A 20943-nucleotide genomic window follows, 5' to 3' on the forward strand; every position below is an offset into this window, starting at 1 on the left:
GCAAAAATTTGAGTATCCCCAACATAAAATTTGATTGATGGATTGAAAGCATACAAGACTTATAAGAAACTCTGCATATGCATGACTGAAAACAAGATTAGTCTGAGCTGGTAATATTCTAACACTGCAGGAAGCCAGCGAATATTGTTTACTTTGTACCAGAATGGAGGTGACAACATTGACTGAAAGACCTAGAAGCTATTTATAGAGACAGAGAGATGAAGAACCACACCCACCTGTGATTGTGACAAAGGCGTAGCCCTCCTCGCCCAGTAGTGGATTGATCAGTCGGCAGCTGTAGGTGCTATTGGGCTCCAGCACAACTGTCAGCACGCTGGTCAAAGTGAACAGCCCTTCCTCATTAGCTACCACTGAAGTGGTGAAATTGTCCGTCAGGTTGCGCCCGCCCCCATCCTGCCATATCACGCCAGCTTGAGGATAACCACCGTAGGCCTCACAAGTCAGGGCCACCTCATCACCTGGCCGCAGATTGGATTCAGGCTCCAAAGTCACTACAGGCTTGGAGTAGGTGGCTGAAATAAGGCAAGAGTACACAGAAAGAGGAGGAGGGGAGGGATGAGGATTCAGGGTTGGAGGGAGGAGAAAAAGAGGTATGGGGTGGGTAATGTTGGGTGAGGATGGGGAGAGGATAAGGGAGCAGCAGACACATACTGACTTTAGTAAGATTCTCTGCAGTGAGAGTCACCCTGGGAACTGTTTGACATGATTCCCATTAAATTCTTAATTATATTTAGGGAGCTTAGCATAACACAGTGCTTAAGATCCTACAGACACAGACAGCATCTGTGACACATCCTGATGCTGCTGCATCCCTACACTCTTAACACCGCTCTCTCTAGAGTGCCAAAGCACTAAGCCACTCCCAGAAAGGAAATACGGTGCAAGCTGGGAAGCGGACGTCGGCAGGCCTGGGAGAAAACTGGCAGGCTCAGGACGACTCAGCCTATGGCATGGAAAAGAGCGTAGAGGGGTGGAGGTGAGGGGTGAATTGTCAGCCTCAGGTGAAATCACGCTTCTCCAATCTCTTGAGATAAAGCACAAGTTTACAGAGGTGGCGGAGAAAGAGGCAGCTGTATTCCCAGAACCAATCATTGCACAGCAAACAATGGGGTGGAGCTGAGGGCAAGATGAAATAAGTTTGTCTGAGCTGCTTTTTGAAAAGTGGACTCTCAACACAAAGATAGATTTAGCGTGGTACACATTAACTTTCCCAGCTGTCCATTTGACTGACAGGCAGATTTCCATCGAGAGCTCCTTTCATTTTCTTCCAGCACAGCATTAAGGAAGTCTACAATGTTAACTGTAAATGCTAGCTAAAAAAATCACATCTATAAATCTAATGCATAAAATGGAACCAATTTGTCACTGTTGGAGACACTGTTTTCTCTCTCCCCAGCCAGGAGGAAAAAAATGTTATTCATTAACACCGCCTAATGCACAGCCATCCTTGGAGAATACAGGAACAATCTCACAACAGATATAGAAATGGGAGAGGGAAGGAAAGGCACACAGTATCATTATAAATAAATAAAAGGCTCTCAGCTGTGAAGGTAGGCGATGTAGTCACACAGTAGAGAAGACGTTGGTGGTGGTTGATTGACCGTAACAACAGCTAATAATCAAAGTCAGCAGATATTGACCATGACAGAGACCACAATCAGCGCTTATTGACCAAAAACGCTGCTCAGCAGCCCTGAGGAAACTGTTTATCACCTGTTTAGAGGAAATGATCATAACTCACCTTCTCCATAGATAACTGTACAATACATTTTATTGCATACTATTAGTGTATACGTGTGTATAAGTGTTGAGGTCAAATCACTTTCAATACAATCAATTAAACATGTAAAATGGAACTACGATGCAAACATTAGCTTATTAAACAGCATTTATTCATTATCTAGCCGATGAATTGAACATACTGTACAGAATCATTTTTCATTTGTTTAGTTCTTGGGACCGTTATAATTATCTTGCACTCTAACACAATAAACCTGTGTGTGTGTGTGTGTGTGTGTGTGTGTGTGTGTGTGTGTGTGTGTTTGTGTGTGTGTGTGAAACAATTATAATATAATTACAGTATAATGTTTTCTGTGGCTCTGGGGGAGTTTTGTCAAGTCTGAGAAAACTAACCCAGATGATGTCATCAGAGTTATCTAAGTTATCTATCTTGGAGACAAATTATAGAAAGCCTGCATTACAAACTGGGGAAGTGGAGCTATCAGGTTGCATCATGGGAAGAAATCTTGAACTATAGTTCCTACGTGAAACTGCTCACAACAAATCTGTGGATTATCTTGAGTAACCAGGCCATGATTTCTGGAAAGAGACACTGCTGTTGAGTTTTTCAAATGTATTTTTTTGGTGCTTTGAGCACCACAAGCCGAGTGCCATATAGTTCCATTATATTAAAAAAATGCAGACATCTCTACAGCCGAGCCAACAGTCTAGATAGATAACTACAGGTAAGAGGAAAATGTACATATATATATATATATATATATATATATATATATATATATATATATATTTTTTGGGGTGTGAACTGTTCCTTTAAGGTTGTGTTTTTCGTGACATTGTTGCTTGATAAAATGACTAATCGATTATGAAAGAGAATTCAAGTGAATACTGATTATCAGTGTTAATTAAAGTCAATCTTGGTGTTAGTTTATTTAACAGGAACAATACAAATAAACATTGTGACATAGGGAAAAGCAATGCAACAGATGTAATGTACTGTATATAGGGTAATGTAATTATGTAATTATAGGTATGTAATTAGCTGAAGCTAATTTGCAGCCCCGTCCCTGGTTAGGGCAATGTGTTTTTTATGTATGTGTGTATCTACTTTCTGAGTGACACTGGTCATAAGTGTCCATGTGCATGTTCATCTGTTTGTTTCTACACGTGTCATGGACGTCACAGCTTGACTCACCAGCCACCTGCAGCAGCAAAGCAGCACTGCCGTAGTCCCGCACCCTGACGAAGCAGGTATAGCTGCCTTCATCAGCCACCACCACCCTGCTCAACTGGAGCGATGCGTTGCCCAGGCTCAGCTGGGCGGGGAACAGGCTGGTGCGATTGGTGAAACTCTCGGCCTGGTCTGTCAGCTGGTCGTGTCCCGCCCAGTACCCGTGCACAATGCGTTTGGTGTCTGTCAGCTGCCAGAAGACACTCAGATCAGACAGGTTGAAGGGGCTGGCGTGGCTGAAGGAGCAGTTGAGTGTGGCATCTCTGCCGTGCAGCGCCACCACTGGCTGCTCTGGAACGAGTACTTCCATCACAGCTACAAGAGAAGGGGTGGGACATATGAGTGAAAATCCCTGAATTGAAAATAACAAAAACAATATTGCGTTTTTACCTACGTAGAGAGGAGTCTGTTTTGCTGTATGTTAGCCAATGTCAGGAAAGCTGTCAACCACAGAAAACTATATGAAATACACAAAATCTTCCTTGCAATCATCTTGACTCTGTGGCCTTCACTGTGTCAATCTTATATGCCAAACATCAGCCATTTGTCACCTAGGTAGTCTAAAATAGACAATAAACAGTATTAGTAAATACTATTTGGCCCAGGTCTAGCATAAACATACAGTATTCACTGAATCACAGCATTAATTCAGTGTGCTGTGTTCAAATCAGACTGACACCTATTCAAATTTGAATGTCTTTGAAAAAAAAAATCAATGCAGCATTTTGAAATATATGCTGTGACTGCTTCAGAAACATCCACTTTGTTTGTGCAGCATGGTAGCACGGAGCGGGTGAGACTGGATGAAGGCAAGAGAGAAGAAGAGGAGGGATCTGGAGGTAAGCATTAGGACTTTGTTTGTGTTCCTATAGGCTTTGCCTCCTGGCGATGGCTCAGTGTGCTGAAACTCAACGATGGAAGCAACAACATCTGTATAGCTTTAGTTAAATCGTGAGTTAGTCTAAAAAAAATAATCTGTTGGGGGGGGTATAACTGCAGCAAAACTCTTGAGTGTGTGCTTTTGTGGGAATGAAAAGTGACTCCACTTCTTACCAAACGCTTCTACTCACAGGCTGCTGATGTTTTCTGTGCATCTACACACAGGCACACACACACATGCATGTGTGTGTGTGCCTGTGTGTATTGTTTGTCTAGACTAGGCCAAGAGCAAAGAGTACACTGCATAATCATTCAGGATTAGTAGCCATCTCAGGCAGTCCAGAGTACATCCATAGTAGTCAGCATTCTCCATTGATCCCTGTCTGCTCTTATACAACTCTGAGACAGCATCACAGGGGAGAAAAAAAGCCAGTCGGCCCCTCTAGCAATACTCTCTACTTTATGCTCAGCCTCTCTAATTGTTATAATCACAGTAGCATTTTAGCCTCCTCACCCCTTTTTAAGCTCTGTCTATCACATAGCCAACCACAATGTTGAATCACTTTGCTATGAAGGAGATTTGACTGCTGCAGAGATGCAATAATTGCTTCCCCCATTAACAACAAACAAGTCTTTCATCTGAGAGGGTTCATATATGGATAGGTATTGCTATGTCAAGGCAGACCTATTTTCAATCACATTCAGCCATTCCCAGCAAGGTGGCCTCCCCACATCACACCCCCAACAACGTGCTGATCTGTAGGAACAGTGCCACCTACTGGCTAACCTCACAAGTGCAGAGAAGTGGGACAAAAAAAAAAATGCAGATTGCTGTCCAAATTCCCCATACTCCATCTAAAACTGGGTGTTCGGGTCCAAATTGCTCATGAAAAGTCTTAAAAAAACAAAAAAATAATTAAACATTTTTTATGACAAACAATCTCTTCCTCCTCCACTATTGCATCAAATACAAATAGAAACAGGAAACATTATGAAACCGAGAAAACAAAACTGGCTGTTTTGCTATCATAGTCCACCTGTGTCATGGGTTGGCATTACTTTATTTTGAATGAAAATGTTGCTCCACAATTTTGACCTGGAGGAAATCTAAGCCTTTATAGTAACTAAGTGCCAGTCACAGAACAATTCTCTGACGCCCGTGGTGAAAATGGCAGAGGTTTTTTTTCCTTCACTGTGATTACAAACGCTCTTCTGATGCAGTGGGGGGTTTTCTATTGCCCCATATTGTGTCTACACTCAGCTGGGCTACAGCACGGCAAACAATACAGAAGAGTTATCAGGGCAAAGCATGGCAGGAGCAGGCAGTATTGTACCACCATCAATAGGGATAACCAAGAAAATGTCTGGCGTGTGTATTTTTGCTGTCTTTGGAGGTGGCTCAACCTTTGCGGTAATGAATAGGTCGCTGGTGTTTTTTTGTAGGAATGGAGGGACACTGACAGCCCTCTCCGAGACGTGAATGTTGAAGGAGGAGGAGAGAGAGCAATTAAATCACTCCAGCAGCCTGAGATGACTCACACTTCTGAGTTCATACAGGAAGGAGGAAGGGAAACAGCTCACACTTAAAGATAATATCTGGAAACAAGCCAAGGAAGAGGCTGTGGTGGAGCCTCACACACTAATCCCTCAACACGGACCAAAGCCATGTCAGAGAGGGGAGAGAGATAGAAACTCCCCTTTCTCATTCTACATCTCTGCCTCGCTCCTCCTCTTTCACTCACTGCTTCTTAAACCAGTGACCCACCACTCACTCCAAGGCCCTGGGAGGAGGCAGCTCTACACAGGGACTTTGTGTAGAGACACCGACCTGCGCTTGGAAAGAGAATACAGAGGGACCATTTTGCATTGCATCGAGGGGAGGGGACTGGACAGGGCAAGCTAGGCTGGCTGACGTCACGGAAAGCGCACATCTGATGTCCTATTCGTCGAGGTGAAATACCACGAGCCAAAGTGAATCGTTGAGCACTTGGCTGTTTTTGATCTGCTGCTGTTTACAACAAACAGCATGCTCTGTACAGTGGCTGTCTGTTTGATCGTCTCTCCTCAGGTCTGCTCTCAACATGAAAAAAACATGCAGTCTCTGAAGAGACAAGCGTAAGTAGTAGAGGTTAAAGATTATAACACAAGTGGTCTTTGGTGAGGGGGCCGGGCTGCACCTTGTAGCTAGGGCCGTGCTGTCTTTTCAGGGGGTAAGTGGGGATCTCGCCTCTCCCTTCTCCCCCTTCGATAAAGAGATGCTCAGAAGCCATAGAGGGCAGGCTGGGAGACGTCAGACTGTGGGGATTTACACACTGCACTTTGTGTTTATGGGCCTCAGCTCTGTTTGAGTGCCTGCGAGACAGAGACGGGCACTTTCACAGCCGACATGAAATAAACTCATTACAGCCTTTGTGAGCGCTGGCAACGGGCCCTGCTTAGCAGCGAGGCACAGGGATAGCTAGAAAAGGCTGCAAGTGATCTTCACACTGCTCTCCACTCTACTTTAAAGACTACCCACCACCTCGACACTATCAACACCTCCTTCCATCATGTTTTCCTCAGGTGTGAAAGGCACGGGTGCTGCTGGATTTGCTTCTACCATGTTATTTGTATAGCGAACTGATGCTAGCTAGGCACACGAGGTGGAGTCTGAGTGTGAGACAGAGACAGCGTGGGGATGCAAGCAGACAGCAAATAGGAGGATCACAGCTTTTATAGGGAGGGTGCTTGCAGTGTGACGTGTTGGTAAATAAAGTCCAGTGATATCTCACATCATCCTGACAGATACAGACAGGTGAGTGCACATGCATGCACCCACATGCACTTAAATACAGTGTGTGTGCACAAAATCAAATAAGTGGACTGGGATTATCAGCCTTCACCAGTCAGTCTAGTTATGTAGATGTAGATGTAGATGTAGACATTCATTTGACTGATTTTGACCTGTGTTGGTTTTACCATAAAGAAACTTGAATCTGTTTTGAACGGATGATATTAAAAGCTATGGTGCACTTCAGCTTTTCTGTATATTACATGCGCTGTACAGGATTACAATGTTAGTTTAAACTGAATAGCTATGGTCAGTACATGAAGCAAGGTACATTTTAAAGAGACTAGAAGTGTTAAAATACCTCTCTAACAGGCACACGTTCAGCAACCTATAACAGGCCTTTTTCATGGCAGACATTTTAACATATCATAGCAAGAAAACTGTAATAATAACATTAATACTGGCTACATTCCGTTTAAATATGCTAGTTCCAGGGCTGGTATTGCGGCATGGCTTACTGGGACACTGGGACATTAATGAAACCAATCAAATTCCTCTGGAGTCTGTCTAATCATCGGTGAATACACAGAGCATGTTTTATTTATAATAACATAACGTTATTTATATATTATGTAGAGACAAGCTGAGAAAACCAGTTGAAAGTGCTGATGTGGGGCTTTCACACACATCTCATTTATGTCTGGGTTTTTTTAGAAAGTTTTAAAACTTTGAATTATTAATATTTTCAGTGATTGACAGGCATACATAGACTTTCGTTTCAACCTTTAACTAATATTTTGAGTGATTATCACTAAAAAGATTTATACATTTTTTAGGCACCTGTGTAATTTTTTCTTCTGGGTTTCTGGCAGCTTTATACTTTGTTAAAGTCAGACTAATAGTTTAGTTTGTGCAGAAAAAATGCAGGGTAAGGGGAGTTTAAAAGGTCCTAAACAGAGACAAAAATTAATGCATAGAAAATTGGCAAAAATGAACCAAAATGAACCTAGACTCACATCTGCCATGAAATACAATACAGAAGCAAGCATCCAGCTAAAATCTGAATTTACAGACCACAAAGTAACTAACCAAAATACTGCAGATGCAGCCACAATGTGCAATATTGTAAATAAGACTTTTCTAAATGCCAAGTGTGGAATGTTAAGTGGAACCCTTCTCTCACTTTCGTCCTGTCACTCACTCACAAATGTGCACTGCATACAGGCTAAGGTGTGACACACCAGCCTGTGCAAAAAGCTTCATTATAATTCACTCATTTTACACTGAAGCTTTTTAACTTTCTTAACTTCTTATCCTGCAGCCCCAAAAGTGAGTCAACAAATAGCTGACCTAGGCATGTGCAAGCACACACTGTTTCAGACAAACACACACACGTGTACTCAGAGCTAGGGAAGCGGTGCCAAATAAGGTTGCTGACAGGTCAGAAGTGAAATATCTATCACATATTTTCCTAGTTTTCCTTATAGTGTAGCATAAACACACTAACGATTCCAACATACACGGAGATTGACAACAATTCAAGTAGAAAAAAATAAATGTGGTGAGCTTATCTGACTATTGTCATGAAATACATCTTGTTAGGACTGAGATGGAAATTGTGAATTTAGCAGAGTTTTGGCAAATAATGTGACTGTTTGGAACACATTTAGATGTCACAGATGGACAGCAGAGAAGTGGATTATGCTGCAAGAGTTTTTATGGTCATTTGCTGCATTTTTCCACAGTGAAAACTGGGCACAACTGGAATCCATTAACTGACATGAAATCAAACTTTCTACAACCACATTTCAAGCCTACAAGTTGGTGCGGGTTTGATACTCAAATTAAACCAATTTAATAGTGAGAACTTGAGAAAAAGTGTGAAATAGCAAAGTTGTGTCTTTCACAGAGGCTGAAATCATTCTTTTGATCATCCTTAAAATGTATCCATAGACACGAGCCCAGCTACCGCCATGGCATGCTCCAGTGGTAGTGAGTTGTATCAAACTGTTGATGATTGCAGAATTCTATCAGTTTATCCCTTCTGGGGCAAAATACTCCACATTTCAAAAAACTAATCATGCTGATGCCAGAAATGATCAGTTCTGTATGAGTGTGAGTCCTCGTTTTAAATTATGGTTATTTCATTTCTGCTGTTGTTTATTGACTTAACAACTAGAGAGGAATGGTTTTGCACAAAACCTATTGTGTAGAAGCTGTAACAAGGGATTCATATATATGTATTTCAATGGATCACCTTAGTCTTCCACTGTGCTGTTGAAAAAGGAAACAGGTAAGTAAGTATTAGCTAGCATTGGTATTAATAAGCAGTATCAGTGGTATTAGTATCAATAAAATCCAAATAATATCCAGCAGCACAAACATAAACACACCCTCCCACACACAATTTCATGCAGAAACAGAACCCAAACACCAGAGAACACATTGATATTCCACACCTGTATGATTCCTGACAGCTCCACAGCAACACACTGTCTGAGGAATTGGACACGAGACACTACAATGGAGACACTGTTAACAAAGCTGCTCTGGAGCAGAGAGGTTCCCATCAGCATGACCAGCAACACTCACATACACAAACACACACGTGTACACATCACTAGTACACAGGTGTCTGGGCCCTTGTACTGTCCCTGACACACAAATACACACACACACGTTTGTTTCACTGTCTCTGTGGGGGACAGTCATTGACATAATGCTTTCCCTTAACCAAATTGTAATGTGTACCCTAAAACCAAGTCTTAACTCTCAAAAAGCTCTACCCATGGGGACCTCAACTTTTGGTAAGTGTGCATTCAGGTTAAAGTCCCCACCGGGATATAAGAACATGACACACACACACAAACAATAAGCAAGCACACTTCATTGTTTAAATTAGTCATTTCTACAGCTATCTGCAAGAATTATTTTCATAATTCACTGACTTCAGATGGCAGTTCATTTGTTGATGTCCAGCACACATGCACACACATATTTTAACCTGCAATTCAGTACCAATTTGGGGCCTTCCAGCTCATTAAGCAATACAACTTCACTCCAACTTGACTCAGTTCAGTACCAACTACAACCACACAAAGATTAGCACCTCACAGTCTCTCTTGATAAAGGTAACAATGGCGACAGTTCAATAACAGAGAGCGAACAGAGCTATTTACACATTCAGTGGAGCCATTTGTTAAACACAGCAAGCACACATGTTTAAAGGGTATGACTAAAATCCTGCAGAATGTCATGACATTGTTCGAGGAAATAATGATTCTAATTAATAATGATTTCATAAATAAGGAAAATCAAGCACGAGCACTGGTGGGGGCAATAGTGACATAGCAAAGTAAACAGGTGCAATACTAACAGACTGCAATGGCAGCAGGGTTTAGTCGGGCAAGAAGACAAACAGGAGAAATATGCTTTTACAACACTGCCCCCCTCTGTTCATGAATGTAACTGCAGCGTTTTCATTCTGGACATTTTGCACCACCTGAACATCAAAGGATTCTGCTCAAAGGATCTGTGAGCCCTTTCATAGCGATTATTCTTATGATATAACCAATCCCTGTAAAAGTCTGAGGGGAAAGCTAGCTTTTGATTTCATGCTGTCAGGAGCACATGTAGTTGTCCATAATACTCCCATTCAAATAAAATTGCATCTGGAAAACATTAAGGGAACGATGGGAGTGTGTGCATAGTAAGCATGATTTGGTTCGAAATTAGCAATCTGAAAAAGAGTCTGTGTCTTGAGCAGCGGCTTTCAAATGGCCCCTCAGAGAAAGAGGCACAATATGGATGAGATTAAGGGAGACTTAAAGCCTTCTGCGGTGTAAAGGGGTCACTTTCAACATTAAGCTCTGAGCATAATCTCTTCCTTTCCCATTTTTTGCTTCAGGAACTCATCGTGAAGTGTGAGTGCCCTCACTAAGGGAGAGATACAGGTGATGGCAGATAGGGGAGACAAGGACTCTGACTTGCTTATTTTCAGCAATGTCATAAATCAAGATGGGACTCACTATTGTGCTACTATTTCTCTTTTTTTGCTCTCTTTCTCGCTCCCTATCTCAGCTCCCGCTGTCTCGCTTCCTTCATAGATGTATGCCATCTTATATCCCGTCAATAACCTGTTAATGGGCTCCGGCAGTCAGATAATAGCGCTGGCTGAAGAACAGCGGGCAGATAAGGACAAGCTTCTGGCTTACGAGCCTGAAAGACAGAGAGGGTTTGATGAGCAGGAGGCTGGGGATGGAAAAGGGAGGAGCAGGGTTGGTGAACAAGAAAGCACCCCAAGGTAGCAGGAGGGTCATGGGGTCAGATCTGACTTGAGTGCAGCTAATTTCTAATAATGGCAGGCTACAATGAGGTATGCATACATTATGGCCATCATTACAGAGGAAACAGAAAGAGTTGATGAGAAAGACAAAGAGGGTTTTGTTTCTGATGCCTCTGATGAGGCAGGTGTTCTCGTGAAATGAAATTTTTAGCTCTTACACAGGTTCATATCCTTTGGTGATTCATGGTTTCATGCACCAGGAGTGATGCGAGGTTAAACAAAGGTCAGCTTGTCGCCTGCTGCGCGCTGTCTCGATGACAGAGCCCCCCGAGCCAGACATCACCAGCGCCACGTCACAGAGGCAACACCCTGGAGGTAGGTGTCTCCCTTTGTCAGCTGCTGGGTTTTCTCCTCAGCACGTCAGTAGCCATGATGCTTTCCAAGCACAGATCAGCATCCGTTCAACCCATTCATCACAGCCCACTAGGCACACAGCAAACCAACATATGGCTCCAGGCCCCTCTTCCCCTCCAGAATTGCAATCTCGGCATATTAACCGTATCAATTTTTTAACGATCCCACAAGGCAGCATTTTTATGACTTGTTGAAATAATCATGAGGTGCTTGTTGGGTAATGCACTCTGTTTCAATGAGCGCACTGTGAGAAAAGAAGAGCTGGGAAACGGTGAGACAGAGGCAAGCCAACAGAGACTGGTCATTATGTATGCACTGCGGCGAAACCAATCTTTGTTGAGCCTGTCCTCGATTGTTTTTAAAAGGATACTTCACTGGACGCAATCAAATTAGCAAGAACATCACTGATATGGGGTAATAACCCTAAATTGAATTTCTGCACAGGCTAAAGTGTCCCCTCTCTGCAGAATCAATTGCTGTGAAGAGAAAAGGAGGACAGGAAGAGGGCATTCACAGTTAGCAGACCTTTAAAAAGTACACCAGAGATGCAGGCGTGATCGGGCTATTTTCACACTCCGGAGCCCTGCCATAATGTGTGCCTTCCGACTACTACGATAGATGCAATCTATCCAATTATGCTAATTAATTTGAATTACCTTACAGCTGCCATCACTGAAAGTGAAATCAGGTCAGCTTTTCATTTCTGCATTTGCATGAATACAATTCTCTTTCATTGTTTGGGTGCTGAGAGTTGCACAGGGCGAGCTCTGGCAGCCTAGTGGCTGTGCTAACTGAACAGAGCGTATGACAACAACAAGCAATTAGCTAGACAGCCTCCTGTTAGATCTGCCACTGGCTGACACTGCTGTGTGCTGTGCTGGAGTGAGCCAAGGATGTTACTGTACTCATTCAGTTCATGCATTTTGCTGACATTTATAACCACTATGGGTTATAATGAGTGCAATAAAAATAAACCTAAGCTATTATAAACCAGTAGGGTCAAGGGTCAAAGCCAGACTGTGTTGGTGTTGAAAATGTTCCTTATTTCTGCATCCTTAATACAACAAACGCTTACAGACAAGCCTCTTCTGCTGCAGTGACACAACAGCTGTGCAGTGCTGTATGAGTAACATCAGGGAGAGGTTCCACAGAGAATGATCCATCATCTGACTACTGAGTCAGGATACAGTACAGCTGGGAGCTACAGAGACAATGTTACTGCGTTGGGATGACAGTGTTGCCATGTGCTGTCCTTGTGTTTTTCTTCCACAAATACTGTTCTCATGATAGGAAGCGTGTTGGCAGAGACCACAAAAAGTGTAATCGTGTCTACTGATATGGGCATTTGCTGGAGTTATCGAGCAGTGACACGGCTGAATACAAGAAAGATTATTGGCAGTAATCCCAGCAAGGGACCTGGAGACCTACGAGACCCTGAATCATATCAACACAGACATGCACACAAATACACACATACACAGCGGTTCATATAAGTACACAAGTCTGTAGGGTTTCGGTTTGTGTGGCCAAGAAGCAAAATGGCAACCAAAATGACCTTTAATTAGTTACTCAAATACTAGTACAAACTCAGTTGTCCTAAACTGGTAAAAAATAGAAAGACTGTGCATTCATCTATCAGCACACAATGTCACTGCACTCAATACATTAATTAACACTGAATTAAAAGACTGAATTTGCCTGTGTTGATCTGACCTGAAACTCTCTTTGAAGCTGGTGACACAGTTGAAGTTACTAACTAATAATAATAAAACTAACTAATATTACACTAAATCAAATAAGCTCCACAAGGCATGCAATGTCTTTGAATCATCATACAGTCTCACATGTGCAGACTATAGCATCAAACTAGACTCCAACTAATTCACTTAGTGCTCCAGTTAGCAGAGAGAAAGTGAATCACTGTGTGAGCTACAATAGCCCATTACCCGTGAGTTAAAGAGCTCCATCAGTCCCCGACACCTCCTCCTCCTCTTCCCTCCCGGTGAGAGGAGCGAGTTAGGCAGTGGATGCCACACAGCCAGTAATGAGCAGGCCGCAGGCCCATTTGTGCTGGGAGAGAATAGGTCCCTAATGAACCACTGAAGACACTTAGGTCCACTGAGTCAAGATTGAAATGTGCCACTGATGGCCGATAGGAGGTTGTGCCAGCTCAACCAAAGAGCAGAAAAGGCGAAAAATAGCTCTTTTTAAATGATGGTGTTTTGGACGATAAAAGTTCTTTGTGAACTTTGTGGAGGCGCCAAAGTATGCTGATCCCACTTTTAGCATGCAGAAGAAATCTTTCAGAGCTGCCCTTCTCCTTCTTCTTCAGGCTCTACATTAATATAAAGGAATATCATCCACTATGAGATTTTAATTCACATTATGTGTCAGCCACACAGATGACTGGGAAAAGGGTGGTGTTAAAATATATGCACTGTTGACCCTTCTTTTGACATGCCCAATTCCCTTCTTTTATTTACCGTGTCTTGAGACATTATCAAGCCCACAAAGGCTATTTGTCTCTTTTTTTTTATGATGAAACAAGTTTTTCTTGGGGGCACCATTTCTACTGAAGTAAAACTTTTGAGTGCGTGAGTTATGAGTCCTCAGTTGCAACATCAACCACCGCCGTGCTTCCCAGTGTTATAAATATAAGAGGATGACTTCCACACCACACTCCCTGAGTCACAGCAGAAAAACTGCACTTCTAGCACTTTTCATCGAGGGCCTCACCCTAGCCTCAAGCTCTACTCCTCACCTGTCTGGAAAAGGTCAAAGCTATTCTGTTTTACAAGCTGAATTATAAGAAAAATATAAAAAAGACACACTCCCATATCATAGAGTTGTAACCCTGTAAAAACTCAACTTAAAGGAATTATTGTGAAAAATGTCTTTTTACTCCCTGAGGCAGGACGTCGGTATAAATAAGAGTATGTTCTTTGTCAGCTCTTCTGGATGGATGAGAGTTTAAACAGGGAGGGTTTATAACTTTCCAACTATTGGCACATTACTTTTTGGGAGTAGCCTCATTTGAACTGTTGTTTTGCCCAGTGAAGCCTTTGAAGGGGGAAGACTAATAGGCCCTGCAGGGCGTATTGTTTAACAGAAAGTGGCATTTCCCACTGCGGTGACTCTGATCTAATGGCAGGGCAAAGGCAGGGGTGACACCCACCCATAGTTTGGACGGCCAGCATTGCGGGCAGCAGGAGGGACAGCATGGTCTTCCTGGGTGGATTCGAACCGCAGGTCAACTTCTTCAGACACAGCGCTGCAGGGAAAAAAACACAGACATCTCAGGGGGAGGAATTGATTGTAATAACACAGAACACAGTAGTACAGCAAAATATGGTGTGTGAATAGAAGGGTGATTAAGAAATGACAGAAACAGAAAATGGTGTCTTCTATGTCTTTGTTTTAGCTTGCTTGGTCTCTCAGGTGGGTGGAGTTTGAGACAATGAGACAATCCAACATATTTCATGAAGCATAGGCCATCTTAGGGTCCAGAATAATTTGTTTGTGACACTTATCTGAAAGTATGTCTGAAGGTGACTATTTCAATCTTTTCTCTGGCCTGCTCAAGGCTTTTCTCTTTCAGAGAGAGTGGAGCAGTGATGACAAATGGGGACTTCCAAAGTTGACAGGAAACAGCCAAGTCATTCTCTCTACTTTCCAGAGGGAAAACACTACTTTAGGAATGAGTAAAGACAGACAAAACTATCCCCTATCTGTCTACTTCCACTCTACAATGCATGAAATATTTATGAGATATATATCTCAGAGAGATTGGTAGAGGTCACTATTTGTATCTGTATTTGTTGAGACAAAAACTACTCGCATTTGTATGTTAGATAAAACTGGAGGTACGCTTTTTTCAATGATATGAAGTCACTGTTCTACAGTCACCTATTATAAATAATTGGATAGGCTATAAAAAAAGTACAACAGCAGCTGAAAAGCAAATTCAGCATACTGGGTTCACAGCGTCCATGTTTGCTTGTTGCATGTCTTCTGGGATGAATGCAAAGATGTTTGGTAGATTCAGAGCGACTCGTGACCACATGAACAAATTAGTCTATATCACACTATGATAAAACAAAACAATAAGGCCACTGACTAAAAATAAAAGTCACTTTAATGGTTTACCTAGCTCAAGCAAGTTGATTTTCATGTGTGAATGGAACCAACCTGGAGGGTAGCATTTGGTTTCTCAGCAATCTTAAACACTGTTGTATACTTTGGGTAATATTCTGTCAGGGTAAACAATAAAAACAACAACATGTTTTGGACGTTTGGAGTTTTAAAACAAGAGAACATTTCTATTCTGTAGACTATAGCTACATATGTTTTCCACATAGATTTCTGAGCAAAAATAATCTTGACCTAAGTAGGAACATTTTAACATTACTACATAACATAACTTGTGATTTGAATATCAGATTTTTGGTAACATCTCAAAGCAAGAGAGACACATACTGTGCATAGGTGGATAAACAGTATGTATTGTGTGCAAGTGTGTAGAGTACAAAAGGAAAAAGAGGAAGACAAAAACAGAGAAAGGAAGAGGAGGGGGGGTCTATTAGGCCTATAAAATAGACATACTCAAAATTTTTAATATGAAGCAAATGGGGTATTTCTACTTAATTAAAGAGTATTAACCCCACAAAAACAATATATCTAGAAATATACTACTGTCAAAGTCATTGGATATCTTCTCCAGATATCTTTATTGTGATAGAATGTGCTATATTATGTTGCTGTTCATGAATGGCACTGTGATGTATTGTGCTTATTTGCCTTGCAAATCAAACTGCATGTGCTCTGTGTGGTGTTACCGTGAAATGGGTTTTGTTAATTTAACGTGCTTCAAACAGAAGTTTTTCAAAGAGACACATCCTTAAGCAGAAAGGGATGTGAGCAACAAGCATTCATGCATCATTTGATTTCCTGTCAATAACTGATTTAGCATGACATGACTGCTTAGCACATAAGGGAAAAGTCACATGGGCCTGCTTCCTTTCTGTTTCTTTACACTTCTTATCCAGGTCCTGTCTGCTCGTACTCTCTATTCCTCTTTTCCTATAAATACCCGGGAGGCAAGTGTCGGTGCCCTGAGAGTGAGTGAGAGCTAGATGAGGACTGATTATCGTTGATAAAAGCTCATCTGACGAATTTTATGTTACAGCATCTTTTAAATTATTCTGTTGCTTTCAGCCCATTCATCAGAGCGTCCAGTGTCCCCGAGTCCGATTAGGTGTGTGTGCAGGCCTGTCACGATAATTACTTTATCGATTTTATTGAGGCCAGTAAAAATTATCGAGGTCATGTCCATATATTGTACGATATTGCCCGTTGTGTTTACATGCGTGTTTATTTGGATAAGAATGTCACCAACATTTTAACCAACATGATGTCAGAATAAACAGCAGGGTTTTCTCTACATTATAAGATGCTGAGTCTGAAACACGTTTTGCTCTCATCGTCTGCTCCCTGTGTCTGAGTTTCACCATGGGTGGTGCTCAGGCAGCTTAAAAGTTCATTTCTCTTTGAAAGGGTGTACTTGCATTATTATGCTTTTATATTATTATTATATCAGTGGCATAAAATGATCTTAAAATGACATTGATATCGTATATCACAATTTTTCCAGGGACAACATTATCGTCCAACAAAAGAACTTATCGTGACAGGCCTATGTGTGTGTGTAGGGGCACTTTGCTCTCAGCGAGGGAGTCACCAAAGTCAGAAGTTTTCAAATACTATAACTACTCATAGGGGCCAACAACAACCAGGGTCATAATAAAGAAATGGGAAAGTAAAGCTAAGCATACAGTATCTTTAAGGCAGGAAAATTAACTAACCTGTTTAGTTCAGCAACATAACGTTCCATTTTCACCCCTTTAATCATTGTGATTACACAATACATTTTTTCTGTTTCTGTTGTTAGACAACTGCACTTATGACCATTGACATTGTTAAATGTAGTTGTTTGAGAACAAAAACGGAAAATAATAAAAACCACCCCTGTATTGTGTGGTTGGCAATACAAGTTAGTATCTAAGCATTGCAGCTACATTACAAAAGCTCAGTTTTCCATATCCACGCTGTCTTTCTTTTTAACATCCAGTGTTTTCAAATCAGAGGGAAAAGCGTTTTTTATCCACGTATTCCACTTCTTACCCCATGAGTGGTGTGTTTTTACAGTAACCATGTGGGTGCTTCACAACTTTGATGAACTCTAAACATCAGGGTGTGGCTAGATGCTGTAATGCCCCACCAACCAACATAAGTGAAACCTTTTGTTTGAGTGGCTAAATGGCTACACAGATCTACAATTAAAAGTTCAGCAAACTTTGTTTTTATATGTTTTGGACATATGGATTTACATATAAATTGGGGAAGGCAGCTAACAGATCAGTCGTTATGTTTTGGTATGAATTATTTCAATATTGCTGTCAGCTGTAGCTCCATCTCATGGCTTAGCCAAACTTTTTTCCATGAGACTCCATTTATGGCTTCAGCAGAGAGGATGTGGGCAGGGGTGCAGCTTCATCACAGAGTTTCCATAACAGCACACTCACCACTTGCTCTCTGGACTTTCAGAATGCATTAGCCTGCCAGAGACCAACTCAAAAGAGACGCTTGTAACGCTATCTGAATTTCCCAAGATATTTACCCTCAGAGGCACAGAATATGGGTTATTCACTGCACAGACATTCAAAAATGGGAATATTCACTGTAGAAAAGACCAGACACATATCACAGCCATCCTTTCCAAAAAGGAAGGATTTCTGTAAATATATCTGTAAGTTTTCCTAAGGATAGCCTGAACTGAAATATGCCAACACACCAAAACCACAGTCTGACTCTGTAGTGCAGACACCAGGCAGCCATCAAAGGGTTTTTTACTGAATGACTCAAGTACTTAACTGACCCCATGCCAGCGTGTAAATGCTTTTTTCTTCCTTTCTTTTTACAATTCAACTTTAACGATACCGTGTCAGAGATCAAAACAAGCTGACCACGCTTCCCGTCTCAACTTAAAAAATGATACAACACATTTTAACTGTAGAAGGTTGTATTTTGAAAAAAAGCTATATCATATTGCTAGCTCTTTATTCAGATTTCAATGATGTTCATAGAAGTAACTAATAGGGGTGCTCTCTTAAATGAAGGCCATTAAAATGGGGAAAAAATGGTCTGTATGACAGTCTGAATGTCTTGAATTTCTTTTAGTGATTGGTCGGCAGCTTCTGAGCCATAATCACCAGTGTATTTCATTTTGACACTGCGCTAAGGATTATTAAGCTTCTTACTGAGGTCAAAGGAAAGACAAATGATTCTTGAAGCATCATAGAACATTAAGATTTACAGTTTCGTCATGCTCATTGTACTGTACCATCGCAGTATTCTTTCGAGAAATCTGTGACAGTGGTTCTCTAACAGTTTGTCTTTTTACTGACACTACTGCGCTTGAGTCGACTCCTCTCCTAGATGACAAGGCCATTCTTAAACTATAGTAATATAATGGATCTGCTGACCTTCTGGGCTCAGATGTCTCATTGCAATATGGCTGGCATCATTGCCAAGCTCCTCAAACCATTGGGAACCATTCAACCCTTGACGATAGGGACATTTCCAACCTGGAAGACACTGGTCCCATCAAGGGCCGCATCATGGGAGGAAAGTAAGCCTTTCAAATCCATATGGCAGCAGTGGTGAGAATTTAGCAAGCCGTCTTAAGGGATGACTGGATTCACTTCATGCAGGGAAACGTTCCCCATAGTAGTCAAGTAAATTAGTGCATTACTCAGTCAAATTAAACATTAGTTCCTCAAACTGAAGAAAGAGAAGCTCCATAAACTTCAAGAAATCTTTATGGCTCAGACGTGTGAAAGTTTTACTTGCCAACTTTCTTTATAACTACTGAAACTCTAATTTACAGTCCACACTAGTCACATACAGCAATCCAATAATAGGCAAGAGAGCGCAGTACTAGACTGTATATTTTTATCTGACTGATAATTAGCAAGTGAGGTAGTGACAACTGTAGGGCATATGTGTCTTTTCAAGACCAGGAAGGTGTATAGGCTCAGTACATGTGGGTGTGACGGGCACTCCAACATCCTGCTTTTGTAAAGCCACAGGAGCCAATTTAGTGTAACCTTTCTCTTGACGTACAGTTTATGTGCATAAATATGGAGATGAAATAATACTATGAACTGCCTACTGTCACAAACTGCCATCACATCCCTGGCAAAAAAAAATATGGTAGAGCATCTTGCACAATGTCAAATAACATCATTATTATCGCCACTATATCAGAAATAATTTCCTATACAAGTTGTCACAATGGAAAATACTACATCCTCCTACATCCCACAAGAAGCTGTACCTGGCAGCTGAGCACAGCTGCACTGTCATGTGATAAGGACAGCATAAGGCCAGGCGACATCCTCCCTGCAGCCCATAGCATTTCCTATCCTTGTGGTTCCCCGTCTTTTTTGCTTGTGACCCCTTAAAAACTAAGGAATGTCGACTTGCAACCCCTCGTTCCTAGGTTGCATGTGTCCTCTAGCTGTGACCAGTTCAACCAAAGAGTGATTTGTATTTATTTGAATAATTTTCAGATGTAACATTTTCCAGTAATTCACAGTCTATTGACCCCTCAGATTTGTCTTGTGACCCCTGGTTGGGCCTCAAACCTCAGGTTGGGAACCACTGTGACCTAGCCTATCCTGATACAGTTCATTCCATCCACACACAAAAAATACTATATTTTTTTTTCTTAACTTATACATATACAGTATAAGTCCATACATTTTCGAGTTATGGAAGTTGGCGTTACACTGATTAAATGCAGCGATGCAGTGTTGCCTTTTTGTCAAATGGGGGCGCAGTCCATTTCATTCATAAATGGTATTAGCTGCATCTATGAAACCGTATACTGTATAGCTTAGCAGGCCTCTGTCTTGCTAAAACTAGAAACAATTACCAGACATGCCAGTGGACAGAGCCAAATACGTGAACCAGTTACTCTGCCCTGAGTTCACGGGGTTCTCCTGCTCCCCGCCAGCTGTTGCTCGTCTTTGAAAATAAAAGTTAACAGTTATCTTTTTCATTAGCCTACATTTGATAATGTGTCTGTTAGCTCGTGCTCTGCTTTCAAACACAATTTCTTAGGGCTTACCATGTTAGGGGGGGCGAAACTTAAAAACCAGCAACCATCCAGCGGCGGTGACTCTTTTCTCTGACCAGCACAGCCGATGTTATTTTCCAGAGTAGTTCATTCCTTTTACAACAAAACACTACTAGAACTGCTCCTGAAGCGATAACAGTTTGTTCTGACTGTGGATACCGCTATAGGGTGATTTTACAGAGTGTGTGAGTATGTTCCATTGATTTGGGACGCTTCTCTTCACAGAAACCACTCCTTGCTGCTTTGTCCAGCAGTGATGTCATACCGAGGGGGGAAAACAGTCTCGAGAGTCCCGACCCCCAGGTTAACCATTTGTGAACACACCGTTATCTTCCTCATTTCCTTACAGCATACTGTACGATAAATGCAAGTTTTGATTCTTACTGTCCATTTCTGTTTATCTT

General features: G+C 41.7%; 1 protein-coding gene across 3 annotated transcripts in view; it reads right to left on the bottom strand.

Moving 5' to 3' along the window:
* The window catches only part of cd276 (CD276 molecule), a 67126-nt gene extending 46325 nt beyond the window's left edge, over positions 1 to 20801 (bottom strand). For 2 of the 3 annotated variants that reach the window (XM_044207889.1, XM_044207804.1), the window contains exons 1-4: positions 20531 to 20800; positions 14516 to 14611; positions 2957 to 3307; positions 237 to 533 (exon numbers count right to left, since the gene is read on the bottom strand). In XM_044207889.1, coding sequence (XP_044063824.1) covers positions 237 to 533; positions 2957 to 3307; positions 14516 to 14561 — 694 coding nt within the window. In that variant the 5' untranslated portion in view covers positions 14562 to 14611; positions 20531 to 20800. Of the gene's footprint in view, positions 1 to 236; positions 534 to 2956; positions 3308 to 14515; positions 14612 to 20530 lie in introns of all 3 variants that reach the window. The other variant, XM_044207973.1, reaches the window with a different exon arrangement.
* Positions 20802 to 20943: the final 142 nt, after the last annotated feature.

Source organism: Siniperca chuatsi, linkage group LG1 (genome assembly GCF_020085105.1).
Source record: "Siniperca chuatsi isolate FFG_IHB_CAS linkage group LG1, ASM2008510v1, whole genome shotgun sequence".
NCBI classification, from domain to species: domain Eukaryota; kingdom Metazoa; phylum Chordata; class Actinopteri; order Centrarchiformes; family Sinipercidae; genus Siniperca; species Siniperca chuatsi.